General features: G+C 39.2%; 1 protein-coding gene across 4 annotated transcripts in view; it reads right to left on the bottom strand.

Annotated features, from left to right (window-relative positions):
* The window catches only part of MARF1 (meiosis regulator and mRNA stability factor 1), a 40,788-nt gene extending 22,146 nt beyond the window's left edge, over positions 1 to 18,642 (bottom strand). For 2 of the 4 annotated variants that reach the window (XM_050967681.1, XM_050967678.1), the window contains exons 1-12: positions 18,524 to 18,642; positions 15,927 to 16,131; positions 13,713 to 14,387; positions 12,422 to 12,596; positions 9,522 to 9,748; positions 5,921 to 6,038; positions 4,615 to 4,787; positions 3,460 to 3,894; positions 2,775 to 2,938; positions 2,522 to 2,686; positions 1,530 to 1,719; positions 649 to 827 (exon numbers count right to left, since the gene is read on the bottom strand). In XM_050967681.1, coding sequence (XP_050823638.1) covers positions 649 to 827; positions 1,530 to 1,719; positions 2,522 to 2,686; positions 2,775 to 2,938; positions 3,460 to 3,894; positions 4,615 to 4,787; positions 5,921 to 6,038; positions 9,522 to 9,748; positions 12,422 to 12,596; positions 13,713 to 14,387; positions 15,927 to 16,073 — 2,648 coding nt within the window. In that variant the 5' untranslated portion in view covers positions 16,074 to 16,131; positions 18,524 to 18,642. Of the gene's footprint in view, positions 1 to 648; positions 828 to 1,529; positions 1,720 to 2,521; positions 2,687 to 2,774; positions 2,939 to 3,459; positions 3,895 to 4,614; positions 4,788 to 5,920; positions 6,039 to 9,521; positions 9,749 to 12,421; positions 12,597 to 13,712; positions 14,388 to 15,926; positions 16,132 to 18,523 lie in introns of those variants that run through there. The other 2 variants (XM_050967679.1, XM_050967682.1) reach the window with 2 other exon arrangements.
* Positions 18,643 to 23,409: the final 4,767 nt, after the last annotated feature.

Below are 23,409 nucleotides of genomic sequence, written 5' to 3'. Positions count from 1 at the left end.
CAGCAAAAACATATTCAGGTGTTTGTTTCTTAGACATGTGAACTTAGTCACACAATTAAATGGGTGGAAGGGAGGAGTCTCCTCATACAGCTTTTCTGGAGAGGGATGGATGGGGGGCGGGGGGGTTTGGCATCTTTATTCTTTGCTGTAAATCTGAGTTGTATACAAGTGTAAAATCTAGGTTTATTGATGGTCAAAAAAGTTAAATGACTGAAAAGGATGAGTGAGATTTAATGCCAATTGTCTACACTAACTGAATAAGCATATCCTAAAGTTTCTGAATACCATATACTTTAAGAAGTGAACATAATTAACTTTTCTCTATGACTTGGATGATATAGGTGCAGCTAAGAAAGTGATCCCAGGAGGATGCTTCTACATGAAGATCTGGTACCTTCAGAATTTATTTGGAGTTTCTAGATTGCTTAAATTTAGGTAGTGTTGACCCACATAATACACAGTAAGACAGACTTTTTTTCATCGTATCTAAATGTTACATCTGCTAATGAACTTTAATCAGCTGGCACAGGCTGTATTTTGCTTATATTGTTCCCAGTTTTCTTTCCCTTAGTATTTTTACTTTGACATCTACAGGAACAATCCTTAGCCAGTAGACATAATCTAACAATTGTCTAGGCTGCTTTTTACCTAAGCTGAGATAGAGATTTATTAGCAGCTCCTGTAGCTAGGGAGACCTGGATCCTTTTGCTGCCAATTTTGTATCTGTGAAGGTTGTTGACAGCACTGATTGCTTCTTGTAGATTTTCCATTTGAACTATAGCCTTCAACTGATAATCCGTATGAGGACTGAGCTCCACACACTTTACCTGAAAGAAAAAAATGAACATACAAATTCATCACAAAAGATTAACCTGAGTTAACTGTCATCTTTAGATATAGAAAAGTAGACTAAAGAAGAAGTATCAGATTATTTTACGTAATTACCATAAACTCTATGCATAGTTTCTTTTAAAGCTGTTATTAAGTGGAAGGTCACGGAAATGGCCTCTCCCTGGAGTTTTATTTTCTAGAATTGACAGTGAAGTAACATCTACCTTCTGTTTCAAGTCATTTTTAAAAGTGATTCGAACTGTCGGCTCAATATTTACACTGAACATTTTAAAATTTTGAAGCGGACATGAGGAACAGATGTTTTCAAGGTTTTTGTTTTTTTTTAAATTTAAGTTAATACTTGGAGCTATGGAAACACATGGGACAGCTCAAAGCATTAATTTAACTCTTCCAATGACCCTGGATGTACATTTTCAGAATTCTATTATCCCAATGAAGCAAAAAACATGAGCTCCATTTAGGGTTTTACATACAAAGCCTTTAGTGCACAGACCTATAAGACTATACACATAAGAAATAATTAAAGTAAGATGTATTATGGCATGGTAACAGGAAATACCAAGTTCTGAGTGCCAATATCTTAAGGTATCTTAGATAGCTGTACTCTTTACCTCAAAGGTAGAGCATACAGGCTTGTGGAAAGGTAAAACAGAACTCAAAGGGATTTTATCCTTTACCTTGCCATATCTAGAGAAGATTTCTTGCAGAATTTGCTGCAGGTCCTTTCTGGACAATCTGTAGTCTATATTGCTGATCTGAATATCTGCACCATTTGCAAAAGGATCAGGATAGTCTGTACCACTGGAGTGATTTACAATATTGAAGGCAAGTGGAGATGATCTGTTTGAGAGGTTTGGAGACATACTCCTAATTAAAATAAAAAGACATTTTAGTATTATTCAATAAATATGTGCATGTGTAAGTGCAAGTAAAAAAAATAATTCTAAGCATAGGTAAAGTAAAGAAATTTGCAAATCTCAATGCATTTTGGTTTTGGTACATATGCATTTAGTTTACATGGCTAAATACAGAAGCTGAAAACTTGCTTTTTTCCTTTAAAAGCTCAAAGAATCCTGGAAAAACACAAAAATCTGTCTCAAGACTGATCAACCTGGACAGCATAAGGTCTGGGGTTGGATACAATTTTTGTCCACAAAATGTTCTTTCTACTGTGTGTTGAGAGAGTCAAACAAACAAACAAACAAACAAACAAACAAACAAACAATCTCTAAGCAGCAAAGGACCAGAGTTTCAAAGATATTTAGGAGGGTTTTCAAAATTCCACTAAGTAATTAACTATCTGCATCTTTGCAAGTTAGGCCCCAAATGTTTAAGAAACGGAATGCTTCTGAAATACCATGAACTCTGCCACACACATACCACGGAGATAAGGATGTACAAGGAACAGCTGAGGCAAAATAAGTTTAATTAAAAAGGCAGTCTCTACTGCCTTGTTTTTAAATTCAGTCCTGTTAGCTGCTACCACATTACCAGATTAGCATCCTTATCCAAGGTTGAGCAATGCTACAACATGTAAATGTTAAATGGAAATATCTCTTGTACATACAGATATATGGACCTGTTTACTTATACATTGGAAATAGGCTAACACCATCAACCCCAGACTCCATCTTCCAGATAGGAGATGCTACATCATACAGATACCTACCGAGATGACCAACAGCTCTGAGACATGAGCAGAGGACTGAGCTGTCGTGATGCTGTCAATTTACTGAAAGCAGATGGGTAGCTGACCTGGAATACAACTGCATCTTTATCTTTTTTCTCTATAGGAGAGTTGGTAATGCTTCTAGAAGCAGGGGTGTCTTTTCTACTAAAAAAATAATAAATCATTATTGAATTGTCCAATTTTTTTACTACATGGATTAACTTTAAAAACATTATTTTTTTCCTTAACATACTTCTGACTGCATTTATAGGTCAATTCTCCTATTCCTGTGTTTTTGGTTGCCAAGCACACAAGATTTGCTGCATTAGAGTTTTGTGGAGAAAGAGTTTGCTCTCTTAACTGGTCTTGCTCATTTTCAATTTTTCTGATGGTCTTTGATTCAAGGTGGCACAGCTCCTAAAAATGAGTAAAACACAAAGGTAGATCAGCCACTAAAAAGTTAGTGCTTCTTTTCTTCATAAATCTTCCATCTTCATTAAATGTAAAGTAAAATTAAACTCAAGGCATGACTTTGTGGAAGCAGCCAAGTGCGTTATGTTTTGTTAGAAATAAGCTAGAAAGAATAGTAAACAGTATATTGAGGTACACATTTTCACTGCAATTTGTATTAAGTTCTGCGCCCTCTGAATTTTTCAAAAATAGCAAAGGCTCATTCTCAGTATACCTAAAACACAAACAGAGGACAAGAACCAGACTTGGACCCCTGGTTAGTAAAAAGTTGTGAGCACTCAGACCTGGATATGGATGTGAGGAGAAGGCAGAAAGTGAAACTCTATACTCCTTTTGAAAAAGCACCACCCATCTTCTTCCACTGATTTAAGTCATGCTAGCACAGACAGGCAAAGATAAAAGGAGGGGAATGGGGAAAATCTGGAAACATGGTAAGAATACAGCAGGACAGAGAAGAATGATGGTACCTGTAAACTTTTAACATTTGTGGGTTTTGCAGCAGATCCATGTGTCTGCAATCCCTTTCCCGCTGTGGTTTTGGCATTGGAAGACTGATCATTTGAATCTTTGCTGAAGAGGCAGAGTTTTGGGTTCTTGTTCATTTTTTTTGGAGACTTCACCTTTTCAGCTCCAACACAGTTTGAATTTTTTGTTTCATTGAGTTCCTTGTTTTTTGGGGTAAAAGACACAATAATTCTGTTGCCAAACACATCTTCATTTTCCATTCGCTTATGAGCACGTTCAGCACTTTCTTGATTTGAAAAGCGGAGAATTGCACTGCTGCCAGAAATGCTCAGCACCTTTCCTCCACAGTTATCTGACAAACGCCTGAGTCTGTTGCTGACACTTTTGCTGTCTCTGTTTGTTGGCAGGTTGTAAACATATAATAATGTATGGCATGACTGTTGGGGGGAAAAAAACGAAAGATTTTATTTGTTTAAGCAAGTCATGTAAGGACTTGGTCATGCAAGACCAATATTTAATATACCAAGATCTAAAGTATCAGATACTACTTTTTAGGTTTTTTCATGTATACCAAATATACCAGCCATGATGTGAACCAGGTTGTCAGTTTAGCTATGTTAAAGGGATTCTTTAATTTATACGAAATCCTCCCTTAAAGGGGCCTTTTCCTTAAGATGGTGACTTCACATTCACAAGGTAGAAAAATCAAGGCAGCATAGAGTAAAGAAGTTGTTATTGCACATTTCTTACCTTCTGTTTATAGCACCAAAGCACAGAAAGACTGTCTTAAAATACAAGTGCGTTCCAACACTGCTTGCTCTTAGCATTGTAAACTTTTATACAAAATGCACATTTCATTAGGTGAACAATGAGGATTGTAACTGGACTGCTACTTTTATTATTTCGTTTTAATAAATCTTAATCTGTAGATAAGTCATTGATAAAAATAGATATTGGTAATTTAATGATTAGGGATCAGTGCTTAGGTGTTCAGTTGAAATTAAGACCAATTCCAAGAAGTAACAGCCTTGTGAGAGATAGTAGTTCTGCTGAGAAGTGTCCTGATATTCACCTACTTCTCCCAAAAATCAGAGAAATAAAGGTCAATATACACCTTTTATTTTCTACAATGTATGCAACAAAAAAAAGTCACTTACTGGCATTTTCAGTGGTAACCTTGGTGGCAAGTCCGAAATAAATTCTTCAAACCTGATAAGCTCATGAGCATGATGCAAGAGTGCTTCAGAAGCTTGGTTCTTATGTACCAAGATTATCTGGAAACCATGCCGGTGTCTCAGGTCACTGAGTTCTAAAGCAAAGTTTACATCAGCTGAAACAGACCCACCCACCCAAATATTAGTGGTTAAAAAGACTACTTTAAAAAGCTCTGTCACCAAAACAAAAACAAAAAAAATCTTTCAGGGAAAGAATAGCAATGGCTATAAACATTCATGGTAGATATAAAATCAGCAGTTAGTATTTAAGAAATTTAGGAATCAAGGTTTTCTTTTCAACAGTAACATTTAACAATTTAATCAGGAGAAATTAAACTGGTACTGTATGTTTTTGTAACTTTTTTTTTGCTTAAAATGGAATATTATAGCCTTAAATGAAACCCAGTGCAGTACATACACCTCTACCCCGCTATAACGCGATCGTGGGGAGCCAAAAATCCCTACCATGTGATAGCTGAAACCCCATTATACTGGAGTAGAGGCAGCAGGGCTCCAGCGGTGATTTAAAGAGCTCCGGACTCCAGCCACTGTCAGGAGCCTAGGCCCTTTACATCGCCAGCGAGCCGCACTGCTGCAGCCCCGGGATAGCGGCGGCAGAGCTCCAGAGGGATTTAAAACGCCTGGGGTTCCCCGCAGCAGCCAGAGCTCCGGACCCTTTAAAGCATCGCCGGAGCCCCGTTGCTACCGTGCTGTACGCGAACCCATGTTATATCGGGCTGCGTTGCAGCAGGGTAGAGGTGTATCATACAGTTCATTAAATAATTGTGACTCTAAATTTAAGGGTGTATGTTGTATTATTGTATTAAATATATCTGCATTCATTATGCTCAAAATTTAGAGAGTTTACATAGAGTACTCAATATAATAAAACTTATCTGAAGTTGGCACTTAAGCCTCCTACTAGCAGACACCATTATTATTAAGAGCAGTCTATGATAGTCAATGTGATATGGCAAATAAGTTTCCATCTTGGTTTAAAAGAAGCACTAAACAGGAATATTCATCTTCTCATACTTAAAATTACTGTTCTATCAGTGTCACTGGAACTCATCATGAATTCTTACTTGAGCACTTTGCTTAAAATAGTGTAGATTCTGAACAGCTTGGGGGAAAGAACACTCAGTGCAATGTCTGAAAGTTTGACTGGAAATTCTCAATAGGATTCTGTTCCCCAGAACCCTGAAAGAACACAGCGAAAGATTTTACGCAATGTGATTAATATTCTTACTTGATACAAGGACCACAGTAGCAGGCGCAGTGTGTGTATCAGCAAACCTCCTAAGACTCTGTCTGAGCTTGTCATCAGCTGCATTCTTTGCTGTAGCATTGATGTGTGCAACAGTTACCTGCAGAATTAAAGGAAGATGCCTTGAGGAAAGAGCTGAATGTGAAGACTGGTAACTGGCATTAACTGGTAACAAATCTGACAGATTTTAAAAAACAACACCAACAACACAAAAACCAACAGGGATTAGCCACTGAAAAAAATTGCGTAGTTCCATGTATTTTAAGTAGTTAATGCATGTTATATAGATAATGATATAGTGTGTACAGTATATAAAAGATATGAACTAGAAAAAAAAGTTTCCTGGGAGGGGGGAGGGAAAAAAAAAAAAGAGTTAGAGATGTTATAAGAACTTCAGGGTGGTTAAGAAGTGCCTTTTTTTATTTTAAAGGACAGATTCCTGTTGAATAAGCAGACCTAACTAGTTCACCTTGGAGCATCTAATTCTGCATCTAACTGTGTCCTTAAAGAGGAAGAAAGAAGGTACATGCACTTAAATGTATAATTGAGGAAATTATAATACAGCAAACGAGACTGTTTTACTTCTGATATATAAATTAGCTTATTCAGAACAAACCCTGGTTCAGTATTACACTTATATTTTTATTGAGATCCAGTAAGAGGGATATGTATGAAGAGAGAAACACTGTATACCTTGCTTTGAATACCTGAAGTTAAAAATTGTAAAATAATTATGCATAGGAATTATTGATAAACAATTGTATGCAGCTTTGTTATTTTCAGCTTCTTTATCTGAAAAGAAAACATACACCAATTGCTAAACTATCAGCATTGCAGTGAACAAAAACAACTTGCCACAAGGATTGATAGATACATATTTTTGTAAATACAAAAGCAATTGATAAGTGTCACCCTTCCTGAATGTATAGAGCCAATAATCAAAAAAAAAGAGAGAGAGAACTGAACTACTGTTCTCATAGAAACCAAAAGACAGATACAATTAAAAAAACCAAAAACCCACTTACGTATTTTTGACCTTTTTAACAAAGCATAAGTCTAGCTGTGAAATGGGGAAAAAGAACGGGGAAGCCCGATACAACATACATGAGGGACTTGCATTAGAAGAAAAAAGACATTTAGTCAGTTTAAGTGTCTGCTCAATATGTTCCAAGATGAGCGGACAAGATTTACTGAAACTGAATGCTAAAATGCAACTGAAGTGTGAAATATTTAAACTTCAGCATATTGTATTAGTGATCAAAACTTTCGTTAGGTAAATGAAGTTACTACTGAAGATTGTTTAGTATTCATAAGGTAAGCCGTGAAGGGTTAACATTTCAAACAATTGATAAAGGGAACTGACCCTTGGAAATAAGTCAAATCACTGATTACCAATAAGAACAAATCAATTAGATTCTTCTGGGTATTAAAATCTCTCAAAAACAGAAACCAAGAAAGTTTGCCATGTTCGATAATTTACCTATAAAGGTACTTTTCAATTACACTTGGACTCCAGCAACAGCCAAACCACTTCAATTGTTTTTAATACCACTGGTCTTCAAAGTGAAACACTTCTATTTTCACTAGTATCTTTGTTATTTAAAAGACACAATTCATTTTTTCCATTTTGAAACAGTGGTACTTCAGACACTGTTCTCTAAACATTGTATAAGTCTTTCAAATAAGGTAAATTTTCTGAAAGAGTTGTCATGTATAATCTTACTTTGTCATTTTCAGAATTTCAGAACACACTAATAAATTAAAATCAAGAAAAAATTCAGTCATGTACTAGTTTAGACTTGAATATGCCCAAACACTGCACTCAGAATACAAATTTCAAAACAAAATGTAGTCAACTCCTCAGAGATTAGACTAAATGGATTTAAGACACACATGATAACTGACATGATTTATATGCCTAGTTTTCTTTTTTTATAGCCATTACTATACCAACAACAACAACAAAAACACAGTGCCCAGCAGTACCATCATAAATGAAAGCAGCAAAGAGTCCTGTGGCACCTCACAGACTAACAGACGTACTGAAGCATGCGCTTTTGTGGGCAAATACCCACTTTCTCGGATGCATGTAGTCATGCATCCAATGAAGTGGGTATTCACCCACGAAAGCTCATGCTCCAATATGTCTGTTAGTCTATAAGGTGTCACAGGACTCTCTGCTGCTTTTAGAGATCCAGACTAACATGGCTACCCCTCTGATACTTGACATCATAAATAAAGATATAGGGGTAGTTTCATTATCATTAGGGCCCTACCAAATTCACAGTCCATTTTGGTAAATTTCATGGTTATAGGATTTCAAAAAAAAATCTTAAATTTAGTTTCAGATATTTAAATCTGAAATTTCACAATGTTGTAACCGTGGAGGTCTTGACCCAAAGGAGGTTGTGGGGAGGGTTGAAAGGCATGGTAGGAGGCCCCGGCAAGGGTGCCCCCAGCCTTGCCCTTTCCTCACTCCAGGCCCAGCACTTGAGGGCTAAAGGGGCCTTGGGCTGGCTGTATGTGTGCGGACACTGGGGTATCCAGGGTGTCCCCCCAATCACGTCACCCAGGGTGGTTCCCCACCTGTAAGGCCAGCCTTGTTCCTGCAAAAAGTGACAAGCCCCCACCCCATACCATGCCATCCTCACTTCTGCTGGCAGTGCTGCCACTTCAGAGCTGGGTGCCCAGCCAGCAGCTGCCGCTCTCCAACTGCCCAGCTCTGAAGGCAGCACAGAAGTAAGGGTGACCCTTCCTGCCCACCTCCTCCCCTACAACATTATAGCCAGATTTCACAGTCCATGATGCATTTTTCACAGCCATGAATTTGGCAGGGTCTTAATTATAACCCATCCCCTCCACTTTAAAAACCTAATGACAGAAGTCTGGCACTCCTGATCACATCATCTAACCCAATCTAAGCAGGCTAGTTGCCAGCCAAAACACAGATAATTTTTGAATGCCCAAACATTACGAAGTAGTAAAAGGTGGTGATCATGTATCATTAATTCAGAGAAAAAAAACTTAAAGGTATTAATGTTTAAAAAACTAAACCAAGGAGATTAGAATGCAAGGTAATTTTAAGGTAAAGCGTCTTAAAAAGTGTTTGAAAGTGTAGAAACGAGGAGTAAAGGAGTTCCAAACAACACTAACTGTGCTCCAATGTCCCCTCCACCCAGTGCACCCTCCATTTAGGAAAAGGTTCAATCAGCAACAAGTATCAGTTGACCTGTCATCTCAGTTGGTGATTTAGCTGCAAATTCTGTGAACTGTGCTAGAAAATGTTTCTTAAATTACCAAATGAAACAAAGATTCTCCCAAAACCAAAGTTAGTTAGAGAAGATAGTTCCACAGGTAATGTAATGCATCTGAAAGAAACAAAAAACAATTAGGGGAGGTAGCTGTCATGCATTAATTTTCTTAAGAAAAAATAGATGTATAAATTCAGCTAATATTGTCACTTCTATCTTCTCCAGTGAAACTGTTTTAATTAAAAAAAGGACTTGCTTCTGTTCATTAAAGATTGTCTGCATTATTTTTTATATGGAATACTTTGAGCAAATAGATTACAACATTTCCATACCTGGCAGTTGTTCAGCTCCTGAATAACTTCTTTATTTTCTTTACTAATGTCACATACACAGATGAATTCTGCCTCCCTGTGACCTTTAAACAATTTTTCACGAATTCGTTGTACAACTGCAATAGCTGAACGGCCAGTCGGAACAGAGCAGTTTTCAATATCCCAAAAGACTCCAATGGGGGGCAAGTTCTCCAGCACCTGGCCTGTTATTGCAACTTCTGGAGACCCTGTAGAAATTTAACAAAACAGCCTTTACGTTAAACTGGGAAATGCCGAGACTATGCCACTTTGCTAGTTATAAGCATACAAGGACAAAGATATAAAAGATGGGAAGTTTCAGATGTCATTCTTTTTGCTGATACAGACTAACATGGCTACCACTCTGACAGCTAGGAAACTGATCACATCTGAACATTTCCAAGGTCGTAGTTCTCTGATGTATAAGGATTCTTCTTCATTTTAAAACAGACGTTTGGGGTATGTCGACATAGCAAAAAAACCCATGGCAGTAAGTCTCAGCCCAGGTCTACAACTTGGGCTCATGCTATAGCGTTAAAAATAGCAATGCAGAACAGTGCTTCTCAAAGTCAGGCCACTGCTTGTTCAGGGAAAGCCCCTGGCGGTCCGGGCCGGTTTGTTTACCTGCCGTGTCCGCAGGTTCAGCTGATCGCGGCTCCCACTGGCCATGGTTCGCCGTCCCAGGCCAATGGGGGCTGCGGGAAGGGTGGCCAGCACATCCCTCGTCCCACACCACTTCCCGCATCTCCCATTGGCCTGGGAAGGCGAAACGCAGCCAGTGGGAGCCGCGATCGGCCAAACCTGAGGATGCGGCAGGTAGACAAACTGGCCCGGACTGCCAGGGCTTTCCCTGAACAAGCAGTGGCCAGACATTGAGAAGCACTGATGTGGATCATCTAAATTGTTTAACTGTATCTGAAGTAACATTACACAGCTAAAAGTTCATAATGAATACTGAATTAGTACTGGAAAATAAATATTTAAACTGTCAAGTATCAGAGGGGTAGCCGTGTTAGTCTGGATCTGTAAAAAGCGACAGAGTCCTGTGGCACCTTATAGACTAACAGATGTATTAGAGCATAAGCTTTTGTGGGTGAATACCCATTTCGTTAGACGCACGTGGTGAAAATTTCCAGAGGCAGGTATAAATTTGCAGGCAAGAATCAATCTGGAGATAACGAGGTTAGTTCAATCAGGGAGGATGAGCCCCTCTTCCAGCAGCTGGGGTGTGAACACCAAGGAAGGAGAAACTGCTTTTGTAGCTGGCTAGCCATTCACAGTCTTTGTTTAATCCTGAGCTGATGATGTCAAATTTGCAAATGAACTGAAGTTCAGCAGTTTCTCTTTGGAGTCTGGTCCTGAAGTTTTTTTTTGATGCAGGATGGCTACCTTTAAATCTGCTATTGTGTGTTCAAGGAAGAACCAAGCAACTATGCAGTAAACACAAGGTTCTCCTACAGGCCAACAAACTAAATTGAAGAATGGATGTGAGGCTTGGAATTTGATATTATGGAGTCACAGGGACAAAGATAAGTTTCTGCTCTTACAGAATGGCCACAGGAAAAGCTTTATCACATTTACATACACTCCCTAACCTACAATAAGCAGAAACCAAAGACAATAGACGATGAATTAAAAGGGACTCCGTACAGATGGTCAGCGACTGGAATGTCCAAAGAAGCGAAAACAGAACTGACAAAAAAGAATAAGTACCAGATAACAAGCAAACGACATGGACTATTGGTTATGATGTCTGATGAGTTATTCTTCCATGGATTTGTCAGAAATCATATCCTGGAAAACCCATAAAACTGGATAAAAAGCCTCAAATGGCTATAGCTGTTTGCTTCCCAAGCAGAAATGACACAGCTTCTCACAAGCTGAGCAGAAATAGACAAGAACTGGGAATTGGACTGTCAGGTTGCCACTCAGCACTCCCATTGGTAACCAAAAGACTGGGGGGAAATCCACGCTACAGAGACTATACTGGCATAACTATGTTGCTGTAGCTATGCTGCCATAACCCTGTAGCAGAGGCCCAGCCTACACCGATGGAAGAGGGTTTTCTGACAGTGTAGGAACACCACTTTCCTGAATGACAAAAAAAACTAACTATGCTGATGGAAGCATTCTTCTGTTGACATAATAGCATTTATACTGGGGGGTTGGCCCATTAGTCACTTCTGTCAGGGACTTTTTTTTTCTTCATACCCATTAACAATGAAGCTATGTTGACATTAGTTTTTGGTGTAGGCCAGGCCTAAGTCTCTAAAGTCCATAAGGGAAGACAACTGCATTACCAGAATAAGATTTTTCATACCATCTAAATTGCAAACTGTCGAATTGAGCTGGAGAACATATCTAGCACACCACTGTACATACGTCACTGATCATTTCATATAATTGTCAATAGCCTTTTTAAAATTTGCATTATAACATATAGTAACTATACCAGAAGCACAAATATTAAAATTTTACAAAAATATACGAATATTTAAAGTATTAAAGCAATATCATCAACTTGGTATGTAGTCCATTTTGGAAAAATAGGTTAAGGTAAGTTTCTGGTATTACACCTAATCTAAATACGCTCCAATGTTTCACAGTTAAGTTTTCCTTTAAACAAAACAAAAAACACCACAATGTTTTCTTTCCTTGTATTGCTATGCAAAAGATCCACACAACAATATGGAAAACTAACTATACAATGGAAACAGTAAATATACAGAACTGTCAAATGAACAAAAACAAAAAATTTTACCCTTTAGTCTTTTTCATAAGAAATATCTTCAGAGAGACATGCAGTTTTTAAGATGATAACCTTTTAACTTCCAATGGTATTTTAAGGAGTGCAGCTATTAAATCAAACAAATGTGGCTTACCATATTTTTGCGGTGACTTGCCCAGGCTACTTGCCAGTAATAAACTTGTCTCTTTTCCTGTTCCTTTGGTTCCGCAGCCGTTACACATTGGGATTGATATGGGTGCAGTCTGCGTACTGGGAGGGGGAATATTTGGCCAGATTTTAGCAGCATCAATTAAGCTATTTCTGGTTGGCTGTTGGAGCAATTTTTTTTTCAAAACACCAATTAGTTTAATGTACGATATTATGCATTAATTTAACCTAGAACATTTTATATTAATTTTTACTCTTCACGTCAATGACAAAACAACCTTCCAATGGACTGGGAGTTAGATGTTAATCTGGAAACTAATCCACAGTAATATTAACCCATTGAATGAAGTGTGCTCATCTCACAGACTCTCTTCCCTTATGTATTCAGATTTAACTTTCAAAAAGCGATTTTGAGTGCCCTTCTCAACATATGAAAGGGGCACCCTTTTCGGAAAGTGCTAATCACCTACCTTCTGGCAAAAAAACAACCAAAAAACAAAATGCCTAGGCCCTTTTAAAAAAAAATCTCAAATTAAGCATACTAACATGGAAGCACCCAAAATCACTCATCACTTTTTAAAATCTTGGCTCCTTATCTAGTTCTGTGAAGTGATTTTCTATGTACAGTATTACATTAAAAACGGACCAAACTTGAAACCCCAATTTTCATTTTAAATGATGCCTGGCATTACAAGACGTGGAATAAACTTAAGTATACTTCACTTCTGATCTTTTATTGAAATTCAGACTGATTTTAAATTTGAATGTAATTAAATTAAGTGTACTAAATTGGTACTGAAGCATAAAAATACATTATAGATTAGAAAGGCTGATCTTAATGCTCAAAAAAAAAGCTTTCCCAATTCATGAGATGGAGCCATCTTGATTAGCTGTCTATGCTGGATACAGATTATCTGCCATGTAATCCTTCACAGAATCACTACTAATGGCATGTTTTATCTGGAGCTCTCAGAACAGATGAGCAGCTCCTTTCAGAACTAGAAAAGATTCTATTCAATTAATAAAGAATCTGGGATACACTCAAATAGTGTGATATCCTGCTGTCTCTTCCCATGAAATTGAATGCTACTTCCACGAATCTCCCACCTTCAGATTAAGAACAGGCTTCCGATACCATGGCCCTTAAACTACGTATTAACATCAACTAGATAATTCAAGCTGTAAGCCACCATACCTATTTTGTCTCCCAGTTAACATTCACTATTTAAGCATTTACAACATACAGCACTTTAAGAAGAAATGTGAAATGTACAAACCTTGCTTAAACATTCATTACAGTAGTGAGATCCCTTTAAACAGACTGAAGGTGCCACATTTAGGTGCAAAGAGTTGGTGCATACACGTGATGTTAGCTCCGACTGTGTAATATGTTCCTCCAAGTGCCCTGTAGCCCCACTTGTAAATTCGGAACAGGGAAAATAGCCAGAAGATGTGCAGCTCTGAAGGGCTGGAAATTGACGCAGTTTGTGCACATTACCATGACAGGACTGGAAATGGAGTTTTCCACAACATGGTAGATGTTGACAGGAAGACACATTATTTTCTAAGCACATGCTGGGGAAGTCACTTGCAATGCCTGCCAAATTGCTTCTAGCTGGAGCATTCTTGAGTGACGATGCAGCCTGATAAGCAAACCCTGACCCTACTTGACAAGTAATTGTCCCAGTGCTTTGAGAGTCTAATATTGTGCTAGGATGAATCAAGCTACCACCACCAGCACCACCACCAAAATGCATCTTATGAGTACAAGAGGAGTCAGATCCATGAGCACAGCAGCTTACTTTGGGGCTAGGTGAAAGCTGTATTTGCTGTTGCTGAAGAGAATGAACATCAGGAAGTGGTACTGCTGGAAAGAGTTTAGAGCCAGCATGAAGAGGAGATGAAGCATCCTTCAATTCCACAACACCTTTCTTGTTCTCCATGTAATCTTTCTGGAAAAAATAAGCCATAGTGTTACATTCAGGGGCATCTCTCATGTACGAGCTAGTAGTTTATAGTTTGATTATACACACACACACACGCACGCTACAATTCTGACAGTGACAGAAGCCAGGAACTTATAATAATCAAAAGAACCATCAATCCACCAGCTGCACGTGCTGAAATCCATAAACTTATATATGAAAATTGTATGCACAAAACTAATGGGATAAATGTTCTATAGTTCAGATATTTCCCCAAAATCTTGGAGATAAAAAAAAACCAATGGCTGAGGTCAGCTACCATGTTGAAGGTGGAGAAGGAAGTTAAGACAATTATTACAGATATTCTGAAATTACAAAGCAAGCAATGTTACAGTGATATACAACCACTTCTATAATGGTAAATTCTAGCTGACTGGAGGATAGAGGTAACCAAAAAAATGGATAACTATAACAGGAACATATAGAATTTACTTAGGCTTTGGATCAAGTCCCTCTGAAAAGGCTATTAAAGAAGACTGGTAACCATGAGGTGAAAGATGAATACCTTAAAAAGAACAAAAAACAGATAGACAAAGTATGAATGCAAACATACAGACAGAAGATAAAGCAATTTTCAACACACAGATGTTGAATGCCCCTGGTATTAATAAGACTGATGTTTAATATACTTAACATTATGGAGGCTGGGGGATAAACAGTAGTTCTGCACCACAAGCCACTATAACAAGATGCATTATAAAGGACAGACACACATGGTATAAGAACTGCTGACATCACATGTTTAGGTTAGCCAAGACTGGATAATGTGAAGAGCACTACAAGAGATTATCCAGATTAGCAGCCATTAGTTCTGAGAAGATCAGTTGGGTATTCCTATTTACTGTTTCCCATAATACAAGAGCAAGATTAAAAGAAACAGACAATGTAATATAGATAAAAAGGAATACGTACACTTGCATGCAACATATATTGTGGAATTCACTACTACAACTATTCAGGCAAATATTCTGGGAACTTTTTAAAGGATTGGTTTCTAAAATCTAAATGGAGTTTGAGGCATTTCTCACCCTCTCAGAGCCCTAGATGATTTGTAACCTGGATACTCAAGTCTGCCCCCCCTTCATGTGATGCCACCTCTGTTGCAAACAAAGGCATTTAAAAAAACCCAGCCATTTCCATAAGGCGTCATCAACCCTCGAACTTGCTCTCTCACCTTAGTCTGACAAAAACCAAATTTGTTGGAAGTTAAGGACCAGGTTCATCTATTTCCCCAATGTTTTACTGACAGGTAGATTGAAGATCAATGTGGTGGCTGGAGAATTGATATTATTGTAGGGGGTTAGACATTTATAAGAACATCTTGCAGTTATAGTAATTAACATATAAAAACTTAAGACCATATTTATGATTCAGGGCATAAGTTGATAACTTGTGGAAGTCAGGAAGAAACCCCCTGCTCCCTCCCCCCACGGCATAATATGCATAATTTGGTGTACTCATCTGTTCCTGTGTATCAGTTATGTTCTTAGTATAGCAAAGAATTACCGGTTTTGTACTGAAAGGCGAAGTCTGTTCAGTGGTAGAAAAGCAATTAGAGAATTTCCAGAGCCATGGTTTAGCATCATTATCTTGTCGTTGAACCCATCCAAATGATCTACTGCAGAGATTCTCTGTTCTGTTTCCTTCCATCATACAGCCATACAGAATAGTTCAACATTCTTTCATCCCTCCTTTCTTTCATTCTTCCCACCTGTTAAAGTTGAGCATATTTTAAATATTAATACTTTAAAACATAATAAAGCCATACTTTTGTCTTGATTATGAACTGCAAAGTTGAGAAGTCAGTAGATCTGCACTAAGCAACAGAGAGTCCTGTGGCACCTTTAAGACTAACAGATGTATTGGAGCATAAGCTTTCGTGGGTGAATACCTACTTCATCAGACGCATGGCTGCCTTGCACGGCTACCCCTCTGATACTAGATCTGCACTGTTTGCATTCAACTTAATAAAATGGTTTGGACACAGATTAGATTTATTTCTACAATATGAATTATTATTGTAGCTTACTACTGTATCTTAAAATGGGAACCCAAAGCACTGGTAAGTGAATGGAAATGTTGCTTATGTTCACGGTGGCTTCTGAAAATACACAAAACCACTTCAACAACGGATATCTAGCAACCCACTGAACAACTGGTACTGCTACAAGAGCCTTGTGCAGGACTATTTTTTTAATCCCACTCTTGTCCAGCAATACCCATTTCCACATTGTTTCTTGCATTTTTTCTGGCTCCAACTTGCAAAAAATCTTAGAACCTGCAAACCCCACAAGAGAGACAGATTCCCCCATGCTACTTAACAAAAAGAAAAAAGGGTTGGTTATTATATATTGTGGTAAAAATTATTTCTGAATCCCATGTATATATATATACACACATATATACACATACACATTATATATACACATGGAATTCAGAAACAATTACCACCACTAAAAGAATAAAACAAATCTTGCTTAAACCACATAAAAATATACTTTAACTCCTGTTATAACAGACATCAAATCCCTTTCTATCCCACACTTAAATTTAAGAATGAAAACTTTTATTTAAAAAAAAGAAAAGAAAAATGTGCTTTACACTGCTGAAATTCTATTTATGACAAACTGATGAGAGATTTAGTGTTTTCCTAAAAATTAATGCAGTCTTCTGGGTGTTTTTTTGCCTATCCAATTCTGCCCACAACAAAGTAGATTTTACCGGCTGCCACTATTATGGCATCTGAGTCCTGCTGCAGGGCTCTAATTGCTATGGGTCCTAAACCGCAATCCAGGAGCTAGAGTTTCATGACAGAAAGTCCAACAGGAGAGCACACAGAGTGAGTGCAATGTAATGAAAAAAATGAAGGAATACAAACAAGCCCTTTTACTAATCCTCAGCACACCACTGAGGTATGTAAGCCTTACTACTGTTTCACAGAGTCACAAAGAAGCTAAACAGCTTGTTCAAGACCCCAGAGAAAATTACTAGCAGAGCTAATGATTAGAAATGCAGACTTCCCACCCATATAGTCTATTCAACAGAGACCATGTTGCCTCTGCTCTTTAGTTACATTTATGAAAGTTTAGCCTTGAATGGGAGAACTGGCATTTACTCCAAGTTAAAGCTACCCGGATTTGACAATAAAACTATATGAACTCTACTCCAAACTGTAGTCTGATATCTGTCCTGTTCAAAATTATATCACATTTATTAAATCTTCAAACTTGGCCAGTTACTTTTAAGAGAACATTCAATTTATACACAATTTTAAAAAATGTCTCAATCCCATATTATAACATTCAAAATTATTAAAAGATAAGGATTTTAAAAGCCTGATTTATTTCCAACTTTTTAGTGTTTACTTTTCCTTTCCCTTCTGCTTGGCTTTATTTAGCAGCGATTTTCAAGGCAGTTTCTCTTCCGGGCTCATGCACTTTTAGTTCACACGCTACAGGGGAATGCTTACATCCAAACCAAAGCCTGGTTTAACTTGAGCGCGTCTTGAAACGCAACGCAGAAATACTGCCGAGGGTTTGTCTGGGAAATGGGCTCCCACCGAGCCCCGCACGGGCACATGGCCAGGCGACAAAGGATGAAAACACACGTTCAAACCCGTGTGGGGCTCGCCTTAGGGAAAGGGGGCGCAGCTCGGGGCGCACGCAGGGCAGCAGGACTTTGGAAGCTCAGGAAGCGAGCGCAAAGAGCAACCCCACCGAGAGACCCTCCCCTCCCCGGGCAGCACCAGGACCGTATCCCGCCCGAGACAGGGTCAGAGCCTCCCTCCCTCGCCCCTAGGGCCAGGACCCCGCGCCCCCATTGCTCCTACACAGGCAGGCTCCCGCAGCGGTGCCAAGTAGGGCCGGGCTTGGTTAGCAGGGGGCCGCAACCGGAGACACGGGAAGCCGCCGGTGCTCGGCCCTCCCCTAGCCCAGGACGAGGGGCCAGGACTGTGCACCACCCTCCCGCTGGACTTTCCCCAGGCCCGACGCCCGATCCCTTTGAGGCCTAGGTCCGCACCCAGGGTCTCTCCCACCAGCCTGAGCGGGCCCTGCGTCCCGGCCCGCCTGATGCGGCTGCTAGATTCCCCCCTCCCCGGTCACCTGGGCCGCTCTCGCCACCTCCGCCGCCTCTCTCTCTTCACATCCCGGCTCCCCCTGCCCCTCACACCCCCTTTGTTTTCCTTCCCCCGCCTCTCCGCAGCTTCCGCCCCCAAGCGCAACACCCAATGCCGGAAATGAACTCACTGTCGTAAACTAACTGCTACTGCCGTAACACTTCTCCTCCCCTCCCAGGCTATAGCTGGGGGAGCCTGAGGGGCGCAGACATTTAATCCCCCTCCCAGGCACGGGGCTTGCGTCCCTCATCTGTCACGGCAAAGAGGGAGGGAGGGAAGGGGAGGGCGACAGAGCCCTCTAGTCTATAGCGATCCTACTAGACACTAATAGGGGCCCTGCTCGGGTGAACAGATGTCCCAGGTTTTATAGGGACAGTCCTGCTGTTTGGTGCTTTGTCTTTTACAGGCACCTTTTACCCAACCTGTTGTCCCGTATTTTCATATTTGCTATCTAGTCACCTTAGTCCCTGCACTGAGGGTTGGCTTATGGGGGAGTACCTGGCACAGGCCTCAAAACAGAGGTACTTGGTAGTTCTGCACCCTTACACCATCTGCTACTCTACACGTGAAGTGTTCAGGAGGCACCTGGTGTAAGGCAAGCCAGGATGCAGCTCCAGTACGTTCACATTCCTATTGTGGTTTTCATGACACTGCAGTAAAGACAAGACACCAGAAAAGAATTGTAATTAGGGAGCGGTAAAAGTGCGTGGCATTTTACAGGTCGCAGGCTACACCACAGTAGTCCCTACCTTGGGGCAGTTACAATGGAACTAGGGTCTTGTCTACACTAGGGAGTAGCCTTCATTCAGCCATTGGTTGCCAACAATTGCTGTAGCTGTACTGATGTAGAAAAGGCCTCAGATGTAGAATAAAATACAGGGACTGGAAGGTCAGGATGGTGCCGGAGAGATCATGCTCCAAAACGTCTGTTAGTCTATAAGCTGCCACAGGACTCTTTGCTGCTTTTACGGATCCAGACTAACACGGCTACCCTCTGATACTTGATGGATTAGTAGTGGACAAGAAGAAGGAGCATATTCCTGCACTGCAGGAAAGGAGCAATTAGTACAGTGTTCAACTGAGCTATTACACATCCACCATACCAGTGTTTCTGGGCTGGCTCCATCAGTTCCTTTAGAATTTAAGCTTTCCTTGAAAAAAAAAAAGTCCTCAGACTCCTGGTTGCAAAGAATGCATTGCAAATGACAGTTTGAGTCATAAATAGTTTTGAGTAATAAAATTCCAACCACCCTTTCATTTCAATAGGGTGTAAACTCAGAAACTAAAAGATAACAGTGTGAATATCAAAACTGTTAATTAATTTGCTGCTTGCTGTTCAACTGTTGGATTGTGGGAGTTTGAGTAGAATATCAGGAACTTATCTCGCCTGCCCCAAAGAAGGTTCAGAGCCTCCCTTCCTGACCCTTAGGGCCAGGACCCTGCACTTCCACCATCACCCCCATCTTTACTCCACGCCAATTTGACCTCTGAAAGGGAAAATTAGGGTTTATCTACACACAGTTTTTGCTAGTTTAAATGGTGCAATCACCTAATGTAGGTGCAGTTATACTGACAGAAAAGTGTTTATATTGATCTTAGCATTTTTATATGGAGACGACTGCGCTCACACTTAAATGCCACTTGTTTTTTCAATTGTAGCAGTCAAATTAAAAAATAATGTTATAATGTTACAAAATCATTACTTCCTCTTCCCAAGATGATCAGTCTTGATGAATCTGGAACATCAATTTTCCTTCAGATGGCTTCTGAACCCAAAAGACAAGGCTTCTCAGTTTTACCCTGGATTCTCTTAGTTTACAAATATTGACTGTTCCCCTTTACAGCACTTTCTTTCAAGGTCTTTGGCAAATCAGACATACCTTGAGTCATGCAACTCTGTGCAATCAAGTTGGATTTAGGTCACCATTAGGGACTGTGAACTTGGAAAAGTCCCACTTAATCCAGACATTATAAAAATATTTGGTATTTTCTGTTTCACAGAGACTGTTGGTCTTTGGCCCTCTAAAGTGTATATATAAAAAATCCAGGCAGTTAAGACCACTTTTGAGGAAGTTAGTATGGTCTTATCTGGGTAAAATGGATTAAGAAGATACTATGTCACCAGTTTATGGGAAATTCACTGTAAAAATATCTAGCAGGTAAACCCTAGTGCAACAAAACCAATATTCATTCATCAGCACAATAAAAATAAACTCAGTCTTATAGATTTCATCATCTCCACTTCTTTGCTTATTGAAAAACAGACATATTTGTATAGTCTTCTTACAAACAAGGCAATTACAATAACCTTTATTATTATTTATTATTTGTATGGAAGTAGTGCTTAGGAGCCCCAGTCTTTGATCCAGGACTATTTTGGAACTGGACTATAGCTCCAACAGCTTATCTTCTGAAATCTAAATCTTGTTACAGAAAAGATACTGTAAAACTCATCAAAATGTGAGCCATTTAAGACATAAAATTTTTAATTTTAAGGTCTGAATAATCATACAAACTATTCTTACAATCTTAAAATTAGTGTACAAATAGTAACTAATTAATATTAAAAAATCAGCAGGATATTGGGACATTGGTCCCAATTTTGCAGACATGTTTGTAGGTGCTTAACTTTACTGAAGTTAAGCATATATGTTTGCAGGATCAAGATAATTGTCAGGTGGTGTTTAGCCTGTTTTCTTAACCTGTCCAAAACAACAAAACATTTTGTAGTAATTTAAGGGCAGAATTAAGGGGCACTGTCAACTTACGTTTTTTAAAATCCACTAATTTTAGAAATTTCCAGTGCTGGTACAAAATCCTTTAATAGTTTGTCCAGAAATTAAAAAAAAATAATTGTTGGGGGATTTTTTTCTCCAGACCTGTTGATGTTTATAAAGCTCTTAGTACAGGTTAAACAGACAAACTGATTATATACTATAAAATCCTTTCAAATGCATAAAGTAAGCAAACAGAAAAAAACAGAAGGCCAGATCTTCAACCGGTGTACATGGGTGATGCTCTGTTCATGTCAAAATAACAGAACCCATTTATACCTGCTGAGGATCTGATTCCAAAATGATTTTGCTAACTTCTCTCAGTTATAGTTATCTTAGTTGTTGAGTGTTCCATTAATATCTGAATCTTCTACAATAACACAAACTGCCACCTGAATTACACTATTGGCCTAGTCCTCCAAAGACTCTTAGGACTTGTCTACACTACCGCGAGGGGTTGATCTAAGATACACAACTTCAGCTGCTTGAATGGCATAGGTGAAGTTGATGTACTTAGATCTACTTACCGCGGTGTCTTCACTGTGGTAAGTCGACAGCTGATGCTCTCCCGTCGACTCTGCTTGCGCTCTTCTTTCTGGTGAAGTACTGGAGTCGGCGGGAGAGCACTCAGCGGTTGATTTATTGCATCTATACAGAACCTGATAAATCGACCCCCGCTAGATCAATCACTGCTCGCCAATCCAGCAGGTAGTGTAGACAAGCCCTAAGTATGTGTGCAATCCCATTGGAATCATAATAACTCAAGTGTTTTAAGTCTTTGTAGGATTGTGCCCTAAGGACTCAGACCCAGATCCTCAAAGGTTTTTAGGAACCTCTCTCTCATTGAAATCAATGGAATCAGAACCTGAACTTGAATCTTTGAAATCAGTGGGACTAGGATGAGGTCCTCAGTCCTCTGCTTATATATGTGGGTGCCCATCAACAGGCATCTTGTTAAACTGGTGGCTGGATGTGCGCAATAATTAATAATAAGATACTCAGTGATCTATGGCCACATATATGTGGGCTAGATCACCCTTTGAAGTAGTAATTTGTGGTTTTGTTTTGAGTCTTTCAGGAAGCAAATACCAGACACACCTACTGAGCAGGTATTTGTGTACATTATAGTATAGGCACACACCTATGGTACTTGAGCAACACTGAGTAGGTATGTCTTATCCCTATTAATAATTTATGAGCAAAAAGAACTGGATCCAAATTCCACTAAAGTAAAATAGAGTACCATTGACTTCATTAGGTTTTTGGATCAGGCTTACTGCTGCTGGTGAACATTCTTGTCCTTCCCAGCATCCTGGAGACACAAAAGCATTATACTGGTGTGCTCACATCATTGATAGGTTCTGTTTAGTCTTACTGTGGTTTCTTGTGGAGACATGGCCCAAATGGGGAGATCATAAATGAGGTGTAAGTTAATGCTGCTTTCTAACGTCTCACAGAGGGCCTAATCCTAATACATATTGACTTCAGCGGTAGCAGTACAGCACACAGAATCTTATCCATGGTAAGCAAAAAGTGGATTGAGTGGGTATCTTGAATGTATAAATTTTGCACTTTTATGGCATTTAAAATAGTTACAGTTACATACTGAGATATCTTTCTGAAAAAAATAGCCTATGGAGTTAAAACTCACAAGTCAGCCCAAGGTGAGTTTAAAAAAAAAAAAAAAGAACAAAACACCACATCCCAGGGAAATTTTTATTTATTTTAAAGTTATGGGAGTCTGGAAAAACACACAGTTTATATTATAACTGAGCTGTGGCAATTTAAGCTCCTCTCACACCACCGATCTTACAAACTAATGCAAGTGCTTAACTTTTGTCAGTAAAAAAATTAATCACATATATTTGTGTTTGCAGAATTAGTGCCTATGTCTTCTTACGCTTTCTATGAAGCCCCAAGCATACTTGTGGATGTTATAAAATAAGTAACACACCCACAAAAAGGTAGATAATGATAAAGGGAGGAGAAAAGCTGAAGACTCCCAAGTTGCATTGCAGCTTGCTGAAGTATATTGCTTGCCCAGTACATCGAGTCTTCATAGCCCCACCGTATCTTGCCTTGCTTAAAGGGTGGAGGT

The sequence above is a fragment of the Gopherus flavomarginatus genome, chromosome 9, assembly GCF_025201925.1.
Source record: "Gopherus flavomarginatus isolate rGopFla2 chromosome 9, rGopFla2.mat.asm, whole genome shotgun sequence".
Classification (NCBI taxonomy): domain Eukaryota; kingdom Metazoa; phylum Chordata; order Testudines; family Testudinidae; genus Gopherus; species Gopherus flavomarginatus.
Note: the sequence above shows the minus strand (reverse complement) of the source record. Positions and strands in the feature narration are given on the sequence as shown.